Source organism: Piliocolobus tephrosceles, chromosome 2 (genome assembly GCF_002776525.5).
Source record: "Piliocolobus tephrosceles isolate RC106 chromosome 2, ASM277652v3, whole genome shotgun sequence".
NCBI classification, from domain to species: domain Eukaryota; kingdom Metazoa; phylum Chordata; class Mammalia; order Primates; family Cercopithecidae; genus Piliocolobus; species Piliocolobus tephrosceles.
This window is the reverse complement of record NC_045435.1, coordinates 91963755-91981196: the sequence shown is the minus strand read 5'-3', so window position 1 is coordinate 91981196 and position 17442 is coordinate 91963755. Positions and strand designations below refer to the sequence as shown.

Below are 17442 nucleotides of genomic sequence, written 5' to 3'. Positions count from 1 at the left end.
AACCTAATGTAACTTTTTAGTTTATAAACTTTTAAAATTTTCTGACTTTTGTAATAACACTTAGATTAAAACACAAATGCACTGAATAGCTATACAAAAATATTTTATAAGTATTTTTCTATTTTTAAATTATTTACTTCAACTTTTTGTTAAAAACTAAGTCACAAGCATGTTAGCCTAGGCATCCACAGGGTCAGGGATCATCAATATCATCGTCTTCCACCTTCACATCTTGTCCCACTGGAAGGTCTTTAGGGGCAGTAACATGCATGGAGCTGTCGTCTCCTATGATAGCAATACCCCCTTCTGAAATACTCACAAAGTATTTTTTGCCTGGGACTCTTCTTAAGGAGGTGTCCCTCTTTTCAGAAATATGTCTATGGTGGTTTGCTTGCTTTCCTGTTTTCATCATAGACTTGCCAGTAAACAGATAATGCACCATGAACATTACTCTCTATTAATGAAAACCTTTTGGGAGTTAGGGTGCATGTTTTCAATTTTTTTTTTTTTTTTGAGGTAAGAGTCTTGCTCTGTTACCCAGGCTGGAGTGCAGTGGTGCGATCTCAGCTCACTGCAACCTCTGACTCCCAGGTTCAAGTGATTCTCCTGCCTCAACCTCCCTAGTAGCTGAGATTGCAGGCGCATGCCACCACACCCAGCTAATTTTTTTTATTTTTTATTTTTAGTAAAGATGGGGTTTCACCATGTCAGTGAGGCTGGTCTCGAACTCCTGACCTCGTGATCTGCCCACCATGGCCTCCCAAAGTGCTGGGATTACAGGCATGAGCCACTGCGCCCGGCCCAAACTTTTTTAGGAGTTTCTTGAGGTCTGCAAAAGCTTCTGCTAATCTCCCTACTGTGAATTTTCCTGATGGTGGTTTTCTGCAGTTTCCTTTACTCTTGCCTCTTCTTCAGCTGTGTCCCTGTTCCATTTCTAACATTAGTCAATTCCTCAGGAACCACCTCTAGGAGCTCCTCAGTGTCATCCTCATTCACACCTAGGTTAAAGCTGTTTCCCATCCCAACCACAGACTTGTGAATTTTTGCAACCTGGTCATCCGTGGCAAATCCTTTGAAGTCATGAACAAACCTCAAGTGTCTTCTTCCAGATGCCATTCATACACATATTGGTGACATCATCCTAAGCCCAAGCAAGGTTCTTGATGCAGTCTTAGATGCTGTCATCCTCCCAGAATTGCATCAGCGTCTTCTCAGTGTCTCCCTCAGATAACAGCAGCAACAGCCTGGGGAAACGTCCTCCTTAGGTAGTGGGCCTTCAGAACTGCTATAACTCCTTGATCCACTGGTTGGATCAAAGAGGTGATGCTTAAAGGGAGAAACACCAGTTTGATATTAAGACAAAGATCACCTAAAGGATGTACAGGAGCATTATCAACAAAAAGCAAAATCTTGAAAGGTATGTTATTCTCCAAACAGTACTCCATTTCACTGAAATAGCAATTCAGGAGGGCATCTTGGAAGAGAAGCTGGGTCATCCATGACTTGTTATTGCTCCTGTAGTACACTGGCAGTGTGTGCTTACTGATATGCTTGAAGGCCCTGGGGTTCTCACTGTGCCAAATCACAAAGAGTTTCAATTTGTGGCCAACAACATTGCCCCCAAACACTGTTATCCAGTCCTTCAAAGCCTTGAAACCTGCCATTGACTTGGCCTCCTTATGGATGAAAGTCCTTTCAGGCATCTGTTTCCAGAATAGGAGGTTTGATCCATATTAAACATTTGCTCTGGGAAGTAATTTTCCTCCACAATCAACTTACCTAGAGTTTCCAAAAATTCTTCAGCTGCCTTCACATCAGTACTCATAAACTTACCACTCACTTTCACAATTGTGTAATGAATAAAAATTCTTGAATCGTTTAAACCACCCAGAGCTAGCAATAAATTCAACAATATAGTCAGGTCCAGCCTTTTCTATCAACATAACAAACAAGCTTTTTGCTTTAGCTGTGATTGTCATGGTGCTGAGAGGAACATGCTTCTGTGTCTGGTCTTCAATCTAGGTCATTAGAAGTTTATCCATATCTGATATTGGCCCATTGTCAAATTATTAGTCTCATTGCCTTCAATGAAGCAGATCCTTTAATAGCTTCTATCACTTTGCTCTTGTACTTTAGGATGGCAGCTATGGTAAAATGGGACATGCCTGACTGGTGAGCAATAACCATCCCTGATTTTCCACCTTCACAGTCCTTAATCACTTCTAATTTTGTTTCCAGGTCAATTACTCAACACGGCCTCTTACTGGCAAAATTAGCCATGGATTTTGAATGCTTAGGGGACATGATGAACAAAACATGAGATTAAATCAAGCACAAGAGGAAATGATGCAGTCAAGAGATGTGGTAAACATGATATATGAGGTGGCAGCTGGACAAACACAGCATACTGTTTTACAGTAAACTTTGAAAAAAAAGAAGCGGAAGGAGCACACTTTGAAATAACAATGAAAAGTACAGTAAATACATAAACCAGTAGCACAGTCTTTATTATCAAGTATTACACACTGTACATAACTGCATGTGCTGTCCTTTTATATAACTGGCAGCACGGTCGGCTTGTTTACAACAGCATCGCCACAAACATGTGAGTACTGCATTGTGCTACCACGTTACGACAGCTGCAGAGTCACTAGGCCACAGGAATTTCCCAGCTCCATTACAACCTTGTAAGACTACCATCAAATATGTGGTCTGTTGTAAACATCATTATGTGACACATGACTGCACATACTGAGACATACTGCATTCCTATTATATTTTTCCTTTAGTCTAAAGGTAATAAATCTTTTTGTGTAAGTGGCAGATGATTAGGATATTACTTTTTAATTTTATACACACACATGATCTGTTTTATTTCCTTGTAAGGAAAAGTCAAGCTATATGGTCTAGAGAGAAGAGAACAGGCCCTAAGACTAGGATCTCAGCCCTGAGCAGCTAGCGACTGACGATGAGAGAGAAGGATAATTTTAAAGACACCCTTCTAGCATGTCTAATGGTCAAGGACTGCGATGTTTCTGACAGAACACTTCTGTTCTGAGAGGCTCAGACTCCTTAGCCCTATGAACAGGGTTTAATACTTCATCTTGTTAACTCTGGTCTGCAGTTCTGGTCTGGTAGGGTTCCTTTGATTGATGACTCTATCATCCTATGTATCCTTCGCTGTTTTGGTCATTCCTAAAGGCAGCCTACATTTGAATGAGGATATGACATTCTAAATTTTAGTACTGCTCACAGTGGGCCTTCTAAGCTGCCCAACTCTAGCACATTAAAGCTTTGAAATAACATTGAAAAGTACAGTAAGCTTTAATGTGCCGGAGTTATGTTGGAAAAATTACAAATCTTCAAAGCAGGTGGGATCTTGCAAGATTATCAGATTAAGAGTTTATTGATACAAGGAATTTCTCAATGAATTAATATTTAATCAACTTTGTAGAAATGAAGAGCTCCTCGGTTTCCTGTCAATCAAACCGGAAGACAGGACCTGGCATCTACCTCTTGGAACTCCAAATCTGACTGGAGGCACACATACAAAAATAAGGCAAGTGAATAAAACACCATACAAGCAGAGTGAGTTTGTGGACCCAGATTTCCAGCAGTGAAGAGTCCATGACCTCTCACATACTTCCTAGTATTTATGAGATGCTGACCTGGGTGAAGGCAAGCATATAACATGACCATTCAACTCTGCCCCATTAACAGTGAGCCCTAACCCAAGTAGCCAGCTGAGGTTTCTTCCGGGCATGAGTTGCCTGATGGAGAATAAGATGGGAGCTCTGGCCAAAGGCTCTTCCACACTCATTACACTTATAGGGTTTCTCCCCTGTGTGAATTCTCTGATGCACAATAAGGTATGAGCTACAACTGAAAGCTTTGCTGCATTCATTACACTCAAATGGCTTCTCCCCCGTGTGGATCCTCTGATGGACAGTGAGGCCTGAACTCCGGCTGAAGGCTTTCCCACACTCACCACATTCAAAAGATTTCTCCCCAGTGTGGATGCCCTGATGAACTATGAGATTTGAGCTCTGGCTGAAGGTCTTCCCACATTCCTGGCATTCATAGGGTTTCTCACCAGTGTGGATCCTCTGATGTCGTATGAGGTGTGACCTCTGTCTGAAGCCTTTTCCGCATTCATTACATAGGAAAGGTTTCTCCCCTGTGTGGATTCTTTGGTGCACGATGAGGTTTGCACTCTGACCAAAGGCTTTTCCACACTCTTTACAGATAAAGGGTTTCTCTCCTGGGTAGTTTTGTTGCCCTCTTTCCTCGTCAAGGGCACTCCTGTCTCTGAAGGCAACACCTCTGGAAACTCTCTTCCTTCTCCTCGCTCTGGGTCCTGTCTGGCTTCCCTGATGCCTCTTTGCATTTCCTTTCCCCTCTAGGGCTTCTCTAAACCTGGCTGCCAGAGGGGCTACATTCTGAAGCCTTTCATAAGTTGTGATTTGTATTTTGACTTCTGAAACTGGCCCCTTGTTCTCCCTGTGAATTCTCGAATGTGAAATACTTTTTGAGCCTAGATTAAAGAAGTTATCAAATTCTTTACCTTTCTGGCTTTCCTTCTCTAGGGAGATTTTTACATCCTTGATTTCTGCTGGCTTTATACTTCTAGTCCTCATCCTCAGCATCTCCCTGGAAGGATCTCTCTGAGGAATATTCAAACTGTCTTCCCAATTTTTGAGTGCTCCAATCTTGAATTCTTGGGAATCATTATTCCAGAGTGCTCTGGAGGTGGTTCAGTGTATCTCTGTTTCTTCTGATACTTCCTGCTTTGGAACCGACTCCTTGATATCTGATTTGGTTTCATAATCTAACAAAAGATACAGAAAATGGAAATGTCACCTGTTTCCTATGGTGGAGACAAAACATCTTTAAGTGATACTAACGTATACTCTAGACATTTGTGATGCTTACATATCGATAGCACATGTACACTCCTAATGTGACTGCAAAAGGTCAGCAGACAGCCAGGAAGGGCAGAGGGGAGAGGCAGCAATGTCTGGCATTCAGAGATACTGCAAAGGATGAAAATGTTCCTTTTCCTCAGCATGACGCTCTGGTGGGTTATAAAGCTCTCAATGTGGGACAGGGAATGCCTGATTCCATGGACTGCTCACACCTTTCCTTATCCATGTTCTTGTGTTTCTGAGCCAAGCTACACCACAAAGTGCTGGACAACCTTTGGGAGTGCCGCTTGGTTCTCACACAGCCAAGGTGGAGCTCAGGAGGCTGTCCTGTATTACAGGGAACTCAAGAAGTACAGACCTGAGGGAAAGTTTTCATATTTCTGCTGAAAGTGAGCTTGGAAAGCGCCTTCTGGGCTTTTTTTCCCCTTCCTTTTCCCATTTCTTATGCATCATTTCCTTCCCCTCACTTCTCCTGTTCCCTTCTGCTTTCTTCCTCTTACCATTTCTCCCTTTTTCTTCCTCAACACCTGTCATCCTTTCCACTCCTCCTCTAATCTCTATTTTTGCTTTAAAACTCTTCTCTTGGCTCATGCCAGTAATCCTAGCATTTTGGGAGGCCAAGGCAGGAGGATCACTTGAAGTCAGTAATTCAAGATCTGCCTGGGCAACATAGCAAGACTCCAACTCTACAAAAAATAATAAAAATTAATCATGCACGGTGGTGTGTGCCTGTGGTCCCAGCTACTTGGGAAGCTGAGGTGGGAGGATCACTTGAGCCTACGAGTTCAAGTCTGCAATGAGCTGTGATTGAATCACTGCATTCCAGCCTGGGCAACAGAGCAAGATTTCTCTCTACAAAAAAAAAAAAAAACTCTTTTCTTATTCCTATTTTGGAATAAACTCTCATAACCTCTAATTCTCTATCCCATCATCACTGAGGTCGGCCCTATACTTGCTGAAGAGAGCCACTCGCCCACTTAACAATTTGTTCAGGCATGGTAAGCCTCAGAATTTGGGGAGACTCTCAAATATAGTATATCCTCCTCTTGAGTTCTCACGGCAGTGAAGATGTACTTCGCAACTGTCCAGAGCTGACTGAAAAGTATCTTATACCAAAGTGTAAAGACCCTCAGGGCTATCCATGCTGTAAAATCCCTGAAGCTGCAGACCCTCCCCAGCACTGAGAGCCAGCAGAGACCCCACTGCCTCTGCAAAGCAGGCAACCCTGAATGGCAAGGGTGACAGGGGCTGTATTCAGGTCATCCCCACCAAATTCTAGCTTCCAGTTCCAGTTTCACAACAGGTGCCAAATGGGGCCTAGGTAAGGAGCTGCTGCCACCAGATAGAAATAGAAACTCCAGGCTTAATTCTAAGGCTGTTGCCTCTGACTTCTCTTCAGCAACCCTGATCCAGGTTCTCTAAGGGTGCCCTATGGGAACTAAGCTAAACCCCAGAGGAGAAATGCTACTTCCTCTGGGTCAGCAGACAAGTGGGTACCAAATCACCTTCAACTCCCATGTCTAAGAGTCTGGGATGAAGAGGAGAGTTGACATTCTGCCTTCATTTCAGATTAGACACTGGATGTGGTGCAGTAAAGGAACCTGCCCATATTCCATGGCAGGCACGTAGGGAGCAGAGCTGGGCCCAGACTCCAGGCCTTCTCCTTCCTGGAGATCTTCATAATAAACACCCTCAAATCTCCATCATGCGACTGTCCCACTTAGCAAGACCCTAAGGCATCCTGGCACCCCACCCCTTTGCCCATGTCTGCTCCTTGCCTCAATATTAGTAGGGGCCATATCAGTCAACAAGCCTCAAAAAATCAAGAGCAGCCCTATCTCAAGCTGTGGAGGACTGTGAAATCAAGGAAGAGGAAGAGAAAAATTGGAGACTAAACTTCATTATAGGAACAGGAGTCCCTGTCCTCTTTCCCCAGGGAATGGTGAGGATGGGAAGGAGATCAAGACAACTCTCTCAAGTTTTCATCCAGGTTAACAAAAAGTATTAGCTAGCCAAGACTTGCCTGTCCCCCAGGAACTAAAAGTCCAGTGGGGTGACAGTTGTGTAAAGAGATAATTAAAGTACAAGTTGAATTGAGGTAAGAGAAGGCTGGTGAGGAAAAGACAACTTATGGCTCAAGAGGGCTTGACAGCAATTAACTAAGACTTCCTGGGAGGTGGCATTTCAGTTGGGTCTTGAAAGGAGCTAGGATTTCAAAGGGTAGGAAGCTTGGAGGTTAGGCATGGAGGTTTTCTTCCAGGTAAAGAAAGCAAGATGGGCAAAGGCACAATAATGGAAAAGCAGAGATTGTTGGGAGAAGTCTGTCAATGTCATTTGGAGTATAGTGGGAAGCAAAGCTGGAAAGGGAAACCAAAGTCAAATCAGGTAGGGCCTGGAATGCCACACTAAAACCTTCACACTTTATTTAAAAGGTCTAGAATTTACATAGGGATATTTTCTCTGGTGTCTGAGCAACAGAGATCCCAGAGATTGTTACTGGTGCTTTAAGGGGTTTTAGGCTATTGTTCACCTCCTGCAAGTCAAGTGTTCCCTGGCCTATTGACAACAGGTCTGTCTGGAGATAACTCCCACCCCCTGCTACTCTGGCTTGGGTCTTCACCTAGCCCCAGGCATCCCTGTAGTCCTTCTTCTCCTTTACTGTCCCTGGTCCTGCTACTAGGAAAAAGGTTTCCGTTATTGTGATGATTGTAAACATTACCCTCACTCTGTTGAGGGCCTGCCCTGGGACACCTCCTGAACTTCTGTGGCTCCTGGACAGGCAGGGAGTGGTCAACTAAGGAGAAAGACACCAGAAACTACTGTTGACAAACAGAAATGCCAGCTGGGTCCCCCAGCATAATTGGCCCAGCTATCCAAGGCCAGGCCTTGACTCCCAAGTTCTAAGAAGACAGCCTGAGGCCAAAACTGCTGGATGTCTGCCAAAACCTTGCTTAGCAGAAGACCTTTTTTTTTTTTTTTGAGACGGAGTCTCGCTCTGTCGCCCAGGCTGGAGTGCAGTGGCCAGATCTCAGCTCACTGCAAGCTCCGCCTCCCGGGTTCATGCCATTCTCCTGCCTCAGCCTCCCGCTGAGTAGCTGGGACTACAGGCGCCGGCCACCTCGCCCGGCTAGTTTTTTTGTATTTTTTAGTAGAGACGGGGTTTCACCATGTTAGCCAGGATGGTCTCGATCTCCTGATCTCGTGATCCGCCCGTCTCGGCCTCCCAAAGTGCTGGGATTACAGGCTTGAGCCACCGCGCCCGGCCAACCTCTTTTCTTTTTAATGAAATCTGGCAATCTTTTATAAATTCTAGGATGTAAAATCCAGAGCTGCTCTGGTGAACACATAAGCAGTGGGCCCCAGATCTACCTGCTTAGCTGCCTGTCAGTCCTGCCAGTGGGTCCCAAGAGCATCATTGCTGGACAAGGTGATGGCTCATGTCTCTTCTCGACCTCATTTTCTCTATGACTACTAAAAATTCTAAAAACAAAAAACCTGACTCTGGGAAGACAGAACCTTCGCATATCTTCTCTAACGACATGCACTGGGCCTGACAGGCAGGAAGCCCCAGAGTACAGCAGACAGGGATTTTCTTTTCTTCATCTCCACTGATGGAGCTTGTTTTGGTTCCTACTCCTACTAAATATAAGGAGCCAAGGGACAGGTGACTGTGGGAAGCTGGCACTGTCGCTACCACCAGAGATGAGGGAAATGAGGAGGGCTGAGGGAAAAATCCAGAACATTTAGGGGAGGAAATCATTGGCTCTAAAATTTCTTAATATTTAGGCAAATTTAGAAAAAGCACAAGAAAAAAATAGAAAGTTGGTCTCATCAGTTCTCCCATTTTTGCTTTTCAAGTTCCTACCAGCAGTGGCTTTTTCTATGTCCAGTGTTTATGTGGTTAGAAATGTTATTGTTGGCCAGGTGCAGTGGCTCATGCCTGTAATTCCAGCACTTTGGGAGGTCAAGGCAAGCAGATCACGACATCAGCAGATCAAGACCATCCTGGCTAACACAGTGAAACCCCGTCATAAGATACAAAAAATTAGCCAGGCATGGTGGCGGGCGCCTGTAGTCCCAGCTACTCGGGAGGCTGAGGCAGGAGAATGGCGTGAACCCAGGAGACAGAGTTTGCAGTGAGCCAAGATCATGTCACTGCATTCCACCCTGGGCCTCAGAGCGAGGCTCCGTTTCAAAGAAAACAAAACAAACAAAAAAAGAAATGTTACTGTTATGTTCCCTCCCAAGTGATGAGAGGCCTCTCATGGCATGTGACTTCTGTAGTGTGTGGAGATCAACCTGTGGAAGGAGAATGAAGATACTGAAGAGGTCTTGATTAAGAACACCTCTCAAAGGAGCGGGTGTCTCCCTTGCTCACAGCCATGTCTCCCACTGGAGCCCTGGATCCCATTCTTCCAGATCCCTCAGAAAACTCCACTAATTATCCCTTCCTCTCTGCCCTGCACCACCAGCCTCTTACTGTCTCCTGAGTCTTTCCTGGTTGCCTATAACCATACTCAAACCTCACGCACTCTAAAAACAACCCTCTCTTGACACTTGTTTCTCTCAAGCTCAGGCCACATGTCTTCTCTTCTCATCCAAACCTTAGAAGAAAAAAAAACAACAACTTAAGTACTTCATCTTTCGGGCACTCCTCAACTCACTGCACACAGTCTGTAGTCCCGACCACTCTACAGAAACAATCTGAAGATGCAAGCGCTTTCTTTCCTAATCGTCAAATCTAAGGGTTGCTTTTCAGTTCTCCCTATCTGACTCTTATGTAGTATATAAACCACTATGTTCCCCCAAACTGCTTTACTGACTCCTATATTCTTGAATGACAGTGTTCCTGGGACTCTCTCTTAACCAATTTCTTCCTCTCCCTCTAGACCTAAGTCAGAGGTTAAAGACTCATGCCTCAGGGACCAGGCAGGGAATATAAAAGAATGAAATGAATGGGACTATATTAAACAACAAGGAGGAGGGAGATGAACGGGAGTGTACATGCCCCTCTAAAGGGGCGCCTCCTGCTCACTCTAGCCTAATGCCTTACAAGAATGTGAGCCAAGTGTTGCCAAATCTTCCAGCCTTCCAAGAAACACCACAAATCTAGATTTTTACATAGCATCTAATGATGAAAAGCTGGCGACTAATTCAATTTTTCAAACTACTGTTCAGGATAAACAAAGCACATCAGTGAATCTGATCTGGCCCATGGGCATCTAGTTTGTGGTCTCTGCCCTAAGTTCTGCCATGCACTCTTTGGGTCATAACCATCACCTAGTAGTTATGATTTCCAAATCTCACATCTGATCAACTTTTTCTTTAGCCCCAAAGACATCAGCCAATATCTTCTGTAACGTGACATCACTGATCATGTTCAAAGCTGAGCTGATCATCTTTCTTCTAAAGTGTCCCACTGTTCCTCTTACGTTCTCCTCTAACAATACCATCATCCATCCTGTCACAAGCAAGAAACCTGAGACAGTCCTTCCCTTCTCTCTCTCCCTTACTCTTCAAAGTCATCTTTGAGAAGAAGAGCTGGTAACACAGCCTGAAAAAAGCCTCAGGGCTTGGATTTCCATGCTGGTTCTGCCACTTATGGGCTGTTTGCGCTTAGGCAGATTAACCCCTCTCATTTCTTCTTGATGGGAATAATAGTACCTACCTCATAGGGCTGCTGTCAGGATTAAATGAAACAAGCATCTAGAACAGTGTCTGGCCCACGCTAAGCACTACACAAGCACTTGCTATTATTTTGCCTCTTTAATGCTCCTTAAATCTACACAGTTCAGACATTCAAACTTATGGGACACTTATGACTGCCACCTGCACCTACACTACTTTCCTCCCGCCCGCATCCCATTTCTAGTCCCCAGTTCACCCTAACAACAAGACCCTCAAGCAGCTGACGAGCGACTTTCCCCTTACATCAAGTGCACAGTAAACCCAAGCGCCGGGGCCGCGGGGATTCCCGCCCGCCACTCCCGCCAGCCGCCCCGCCGCCAGCGCAGCCCGCAGCCCGCAGCCCCGGCAAGCCTAGGCCCCCTCGGCCCCGGTCTCGTTCGCTCACCAGAGGCCACGGGGACCCCAGCCCCGCAGACTAACGAAACACCGCCACCGCGACGCGCGTGCCCTCAAAGTCCTCCAGCGAGCTTAAGTACCCAGGGAAGATGGGCCGCCCCGGAAGTGCTGCCGGCCGCCTTGCAGGCCCCCTCGCCGACCGCTCTAGGAAACTCGGAGGTCTTCTGACGTCGATGCCTCCTTACCGGTCTCCTACATCTGACCTATCTAATCCAATTAAAAGTCTGCAATGTGTTTGGGGGTGGGAGAACAATTTACCATCCACAGAAAGGCCTCAGAGAATGTTGGAGAAAAAATTAAAGTCTTAGATATTGATGTGTTTAACTTTTACTTCTTTTACAGTGTAAAAGTGTCTCTTTACAACTCCTTTTTTTTTTTTTTTTGAGAGGTGCTTATAGAAGATACGATTCAGGTTAGAAGATTCAAGTTAGAAAATTCAGGTTGTCTCTCTAGTCAGTGCTCTCCGACCCGTTGCAGTAGGAGTGGGATGGAACTGCTGAGGTAGGAGAAAGGACGTGACTCCAGAGGTGGGGTCGGACAATCGACCAGATTGAGGACTAACTGAAACAGAGCCAGGTGGAAGCGGCTTTCAATCAGACTCACCCACCAGTGTGCCATGTCAATTTATCATTGCCATGGCAACACCCGGGAGTTCCTGCACCTTTCCATGACAGTAACCCAATGACCCCAAAGTACTACTCCTTCCCTAGAAAGTTCTGCATAAGCCACCTCTTAATCTGCATGCGATTAAAAATGGGTATAAATATGAATGCAAAACTGCCCTGAGCTGCTACTCTCTGCCTACAGGATAGCCCTCCTCTGCAGTAGCAGTTACAGTGCTGTAACACCGCCTCTTCAAAGGTGTTTTTTTCTTCTACCTCTGCCTTGTCTTTGAAGTCTTTCCTGGGCAAAGCCAGAAACCCTCCTGGGCTAAGCTCCACTTTGGGGCTTGCTTGCCTGGCATCACTGTGAAGCTACTTGAGATGTCAAGTAAAAAATAAACTCGGACATAGATAAGACAAGCTTTATGCAAAAGGACAATTGCAAATGGGAGACAGGCACTACTACAATAGGGAGAGGAGGACTATTGCAATAGAGAGAATGCTCAGACCTTAAGATCCACAAACATCTTGTCAACCCAAATAACAGACAGACTCTGTAAAGATAATGCGTTTATTCAAGCATGCACAGGGGACTCACAAATCCAGACTATGGGGGCTATGCGGATCATTGGCATAGAGGTTGTGTAGCGGGGTTGATAACAAATTAGAGAGACCGATGGGGGTGAGAAAGATATTTATTATTTAGGTGCACCGGCCCAGTCAGATTAACATCCAAAGGACTGAGCCCTGAACAAAGACTTAAGTTACCTTTTAAGCATTTCGTGGGGTGGGAGAAAATCTGTGCAGGGAAAAACATATTACAGAAGCAAAAAACAAAGATAGTTATTCAATTAATTGAGACCTGCATTACATCAGTTGAAGCAAGGGAAAGTTTTTAAACACAAAAAGGAAACATAGGTAATTTGTTTTGAAACAAAGAGAATATTGGTTGCAAGACTAGTCACAGGAGTTGATGGCAGTTTATTAACAGAGAGAGTGTGTCAAGCAAGTGTCTTTGTGCATCCAGGTAGCTTCCTTTTACTCACGTAGCAAGCTGCAGCTTAGAAAGCTCTTGTCAGAAGTTCTCATTATGGACATCCATGTGTAGAAAGTTCTTGTAACAGTTCATAACATAGGCGTGTGTGCATGAGGTCCCTCCCTTCTTAACCTCCTGGTTTTATTTATTTATTATTTTTTGTTAGGGCTTGACACAAGTGACTCCATTTTGATTTTGACAACTTTCACAATCTCAAAGGTCAGGCAGAAAAGAATTTTATGCAGAACTTTCTAGGGAAGGAGTAGTACTTTTGGGTCATTGGGTCATTGCCGTGGAAAGGTGTGGTAACTCCTGGGTGTTGCCATGGCAATGGTAAATTGACGTGACACACTGGTGGGTATGTCTGATAGATAAATAAGGTTAGAGCAGACTGGTGTAAGGGAATGAATAAGCTGGTGTCATAATTGGACAGTTAATCAGGAAATGTCTTTCCTTGAAGTCAGCTATTACCAGTGACCACATAAGCCAGAGTTCTTCAGAGAACCAGAGCCAATAGGATATATAGATATGTAAGAGGGATTTATTAAGGAAATTGACTCACATGATTATACAGGCTGAGAAATCCCATGTTATGCCATCTGCAAGCTGGAGAACCAGGGAAACTAGTGGCATAGCTCCGTCCAAGTCTGAAGGCCTGAGAACTGAGAGGGCCACTGGTGCAAGTCCCAGAGTCTGAAGGCTGAATAGCCTGGAGTTCTAATGTCCTAGTGTTGCTGGAGGGCTTAGAAGGGTCTCCAGATGCCGGTGAGACCATAACTCCAGCTGGTTTCCAGCTTCTTGACACCATTGCAAGAAAGAATTCAGGGACAAGTCAGAATGAAGCAAAAGGCAAGAAGCTTTTATTGTAAAACTAAAGTACACACTTAAGAGATACGTGTGGGCATGCTCATGAGAATGAGTCATGCACAATGAGTTTCTAATTTTATGGTATTTCTTTAATTATGGGGTGGAATAATCATTTAGTATTTTGGAAAAGGAAGGGATTTCAGGGACTCCTCCCAACACTCTATTCCCTCTATTACCACCCCCTTTCTCCCTTATTTGGGTTTGCCAAGAAGAGTCACGGACATGTCACCCTGACCAGGGTTTTGGCCGTTTTCTCTCCCTTATTTTGAGTTTTCTGTTATCCTGTGGTTTCTTTGCCTAGTTCTTATTTTAGCTGTTATTCAGGTTTTTCCATACTCCTGTGACTACCCAGTGCTATTCCTGTCTCACAGGTCCAGGAGAAGATGGGTGTCCCAGCTCCAGGAGAGAGACAGTGAATTCACTCTCTCTTTTTGTTCTACCTGGGCTCTCAGCCCTTTGGATGGTGCACACCCATGTTGTGTGAGGGCACATTTTCCTTACTCAGAACACAGATTCAAATGCCAATCTCTTCCAGAAACACTCACAGACATACCTCCAAAATAGTGCTTTACCAGTTATCTGGGTATTCCTTAACCCAGTCAAGTTGACACCTAAAATTAACCATCCCATGTTCTTATAATAAGGAGGGATTGTTCTACATCTTGTTGCTGGCTCAGGTCAAAGATAGGTCAAAACTTAAGGACCTAGGGGAGGGAAAAGAGCTTAACTAAATACTTGGTCAAGTTAAATTAGCAGGTATTCTGTCCAAATTGGTCATAGGTACAAACAGTTCAATTAATCACTTGTAAAGCAAGTCATCTGGAGGGTCTGTGTCTAGACAAACAAGGGGGTGGGGCTATCTGTGAGTCTCATCTAAGTCATATGGGGAAGGATGGCTCTTTGCAGGAAGTCATTTCCTAGAGCACTAAAAGGTGTGGGGATTTTTAATTGTTACTGTTTTCCAGCAGAGTGAACTCAGTTAAAGTTTAACATTATCAGACTCTTGGGGAAAATTAGGCTATCTATTCTTTGTTGGCTGTGATAGGGTTCATGACACACTGTCATAAAATATGGCATCTTGCCATTTGAGAAAACAGCAGAAGCAAGATGGTCTGTCTGACCTTCTCCCATGATTCTCCCCTGAATCAGGCCATAAAACCTTCCCTTAAAAGGCTGAGTGTAGTAGCTCACTTATGCCTGTAATCCCAGCATGTTGGGAGGCCAAGGCAGGTGGATCACCTGAGGTCAGGAGTTCAGGACAAGCCTGGTCAACATGGCAAAACCCTCTCTCTACTAAAAATACAAAAATTAGCCAGATGTGGTGGTGCGCACCTGTAATCCCAGCTACTCAGGAGGCTGAGGCGGAGAATAGCTTGAACCCAGGAGGCGGAGGTTGCAGTGAGCCAAGGTCATGCCATTGCACTGTAGTCTGGGCAATAAGAGTGAAACTCCAACTAGAAAATAATAATAATATTAATATCCTTTCTTGTAAAATATAGTAATTAAAAAATTAATCCTATATCACAAACCCTTGTAGCAGAAAACATCTCCCCATATATATGATCACTGTACCTAGGGTGGACACTTTCCTCCTCTTACTTTCAGGAGCACCCTACTTTGTCTATGGAAGAGTTATACTTTCACTACTTTCACAACAGCTCACCAGCAATGGACCCAAACCAAGACAAAATCTGTGAATTGCCAGAAAAAGAATTCAGACATTCGACTATTAAGCCAATCAAGGAGGCATCAGAGAAAGGTGAGGTCCAATTTTTAAAAAATTAAAAAATGATACAGTATATGAAGGGGAAAATCTCCAGTGACATAGATAGCATAAATAAAAATTACAACTTCTGGAAATCAAGGACACTCTTAGAGAATTGGAAATGCTCTGGAAAGTCTCAGCAATAGAATCAAACAAGTAGAAAAAGAACATCAGAGCTCAAAGACAAGGATTTCAAATTAACCCAGTTCGTCAAAGGCAAAGAAAAGAGAATTTTAAAAAATGAGCAAGGCCGGGCGCGGTGGCTCAACCCTGTAATCCCAGCACTTTGGGAGGCCAAGACGGGCAGATCATGAGGTCAGGAGATCGAGACCATCCTGGCTAACACGGTGAAACCCCGTCTCTACTAAAAAATACAAAAAACTAGCCGGGCGAGGTGGCGGGTGCCTGTAGTCCCAGCTACTCAGGAGGTTGAGGCAGGAGAATGCGTAAACCCGGGAGGCGGAGCTTGCAGTGAGCCGAGATCCATCCACTGCACTCCAGCCTGGGCGACAGAGCGAGACTCTGTCTCAAAAAAAAAAAAAAAATGAGCAAAACTTCTAAGAAATTTGAGATCATGTCAGATGACCAAACCTCAGAATAATTGGTGTTCCCAAGGAAAAAGAAAAATCTAAAAGCTTGGGAAACATATTTGAGGTAATAATTGAGGAAAACTTTCCCGGCCTCGCTAGAGAAGACATCCAAATACATGAAGCTCAAAGAACACCTGGGAAATTCATTGCAAAAAGGTCATTGCCTAGGCACACACTCCTCTGGTTATCTAAAGTCAAGACTAAGGAAAGAATCTTAAGAGCTGTGAGACAAAAGCATCGGGAACCTATAAAGGAAACCCTATCAGATTAACAGCAGATTTCTGAGCAGAAACCCTACAAGCTATAAGGGATTGGGGTCCTATGTTTAATCTCCTAAACAAAACAATTATCAGGCAAGAATTTTGTATACAGTGAAACTTAACTTCAGAAATGAAGGAAAGATACAATCTTTTTCACACAAACAAATGCTGAGAGAATTCACCACTACTACCTAGCCAGCACTACAAAAACTGCTAAAAGGAGCTCTAAATCTTGAAACAAATCCTTGAAATACTCCAAAATAGAGTCTCCTTAAAGCACAAATCTCACAGTACTTATAAAATAACAACATGATGAAAAAAAAAGCAAGTTATTCAGGCAACAAATAGCACAGTGAATAGAATAGTACCTCGGATCTTAATACTAACATTGAATGTAAATGACCTAAATGCTCCATTTAAAATATACAGAATGGCAGAATGAAGACGAATTCACCAAGCATCTGCTGTCTTCAAGAGACTCACCTGACACATAAGGACTCACATAAACTTAAGGTAAAGGGATGGAAAAAGATATTCCATGCAAATGTACATCAAAAGCAAGCAGAAGTAGCTAGTCTTATATCAGACGAAACAAACTTCAAAACAACAGCAATTTAAAAAGACAAATAGGAATATTATATAATGATAAAAGGACTAGTCCAATGGGAAAATATCACAATCCTAAATATATATACATTGGCACTCCAAAATTTATAAAACAATGACTACTAGATCTAAAACATGAGATAGATAGCAACACAATAATAGTGGGATTACTTCAATTCTCCACTGACAGCACGAGACAGGTTATCAAGACAGAAAGTCAACAAAGAAACAATGGACTCAAGCTATACCCTAGAACAAATGAACTTAACAGATATTGACAGATACCCAACAACTGCAGAATATACATTCTATTCATCAGCACACGGAACATTAAGATAGATGATATAATATAATAGGCCCCAAAACAAGTCTCAACAAATATAGGAAAATCAAAATTATAGCAAGTACTCTCTCAGACCACAGTGGAATAAAATTGGTAATCAACTCCAAAAGGAACCCACAAAACCATGCAAAGATGTGGAAATTAAATAACCTGCTCCTGAATGATTGTTGAGTCAATAATGAAATCAAGATGGAAATTAAAATATTCTTTGAACTGAACAATAATAGTGACACAACCTATCAAAACTTCTGGGATACAGCAAGGTGGTGTTAAGAGCAAAGTTCATCAAAAAGTCTGAAGAAGCACAAACAGGCAATCTAAGGTCACACCTCAAGGAGCTAGAGAAGCAAGAACAAACCTAACC

General features: G+C 43.6%; 1 protein-coding gene across 1 annotated transcript; it reads right to left on the bottom strand.

Moving 5' to 3' along the window:
- Positions 1-697: 697 nt before the first annotated feature.
- LOC111555488 (zinc finger protein 239) lies at positions 698-11103 on the bottom strand. The gene is made up of 2 exons (XM_023231640.1): positions 10999-11103; positions 698-4828 (listed from the first exon to the last, which is right to left on the bottom strand). The coding sequence occupies exon 2, from the start codon at positions 4644-4646 to the stop codon at positions 3714-3716; it is 933 nt and encodes a 310-aa protein (XP_023087408.1). The 5' UTR covers positions 4647-4828; positions 10999-11103; the 3' UTR covers positions 698-3713.
- Between the last annotated feature and the right edge of the window lie 6339 nt (positions 11104-17442).

Bases quoted from the DNA above. Each gene is read 5' to 3' on its own strand.
- LOC111555488 (XM_023231640.1), bottom strand. From the start codon at position 4,646: ATGCTGAGGATGAGGACTAGAAGTATAAAGCCAGCAGAAATCAAGGAT.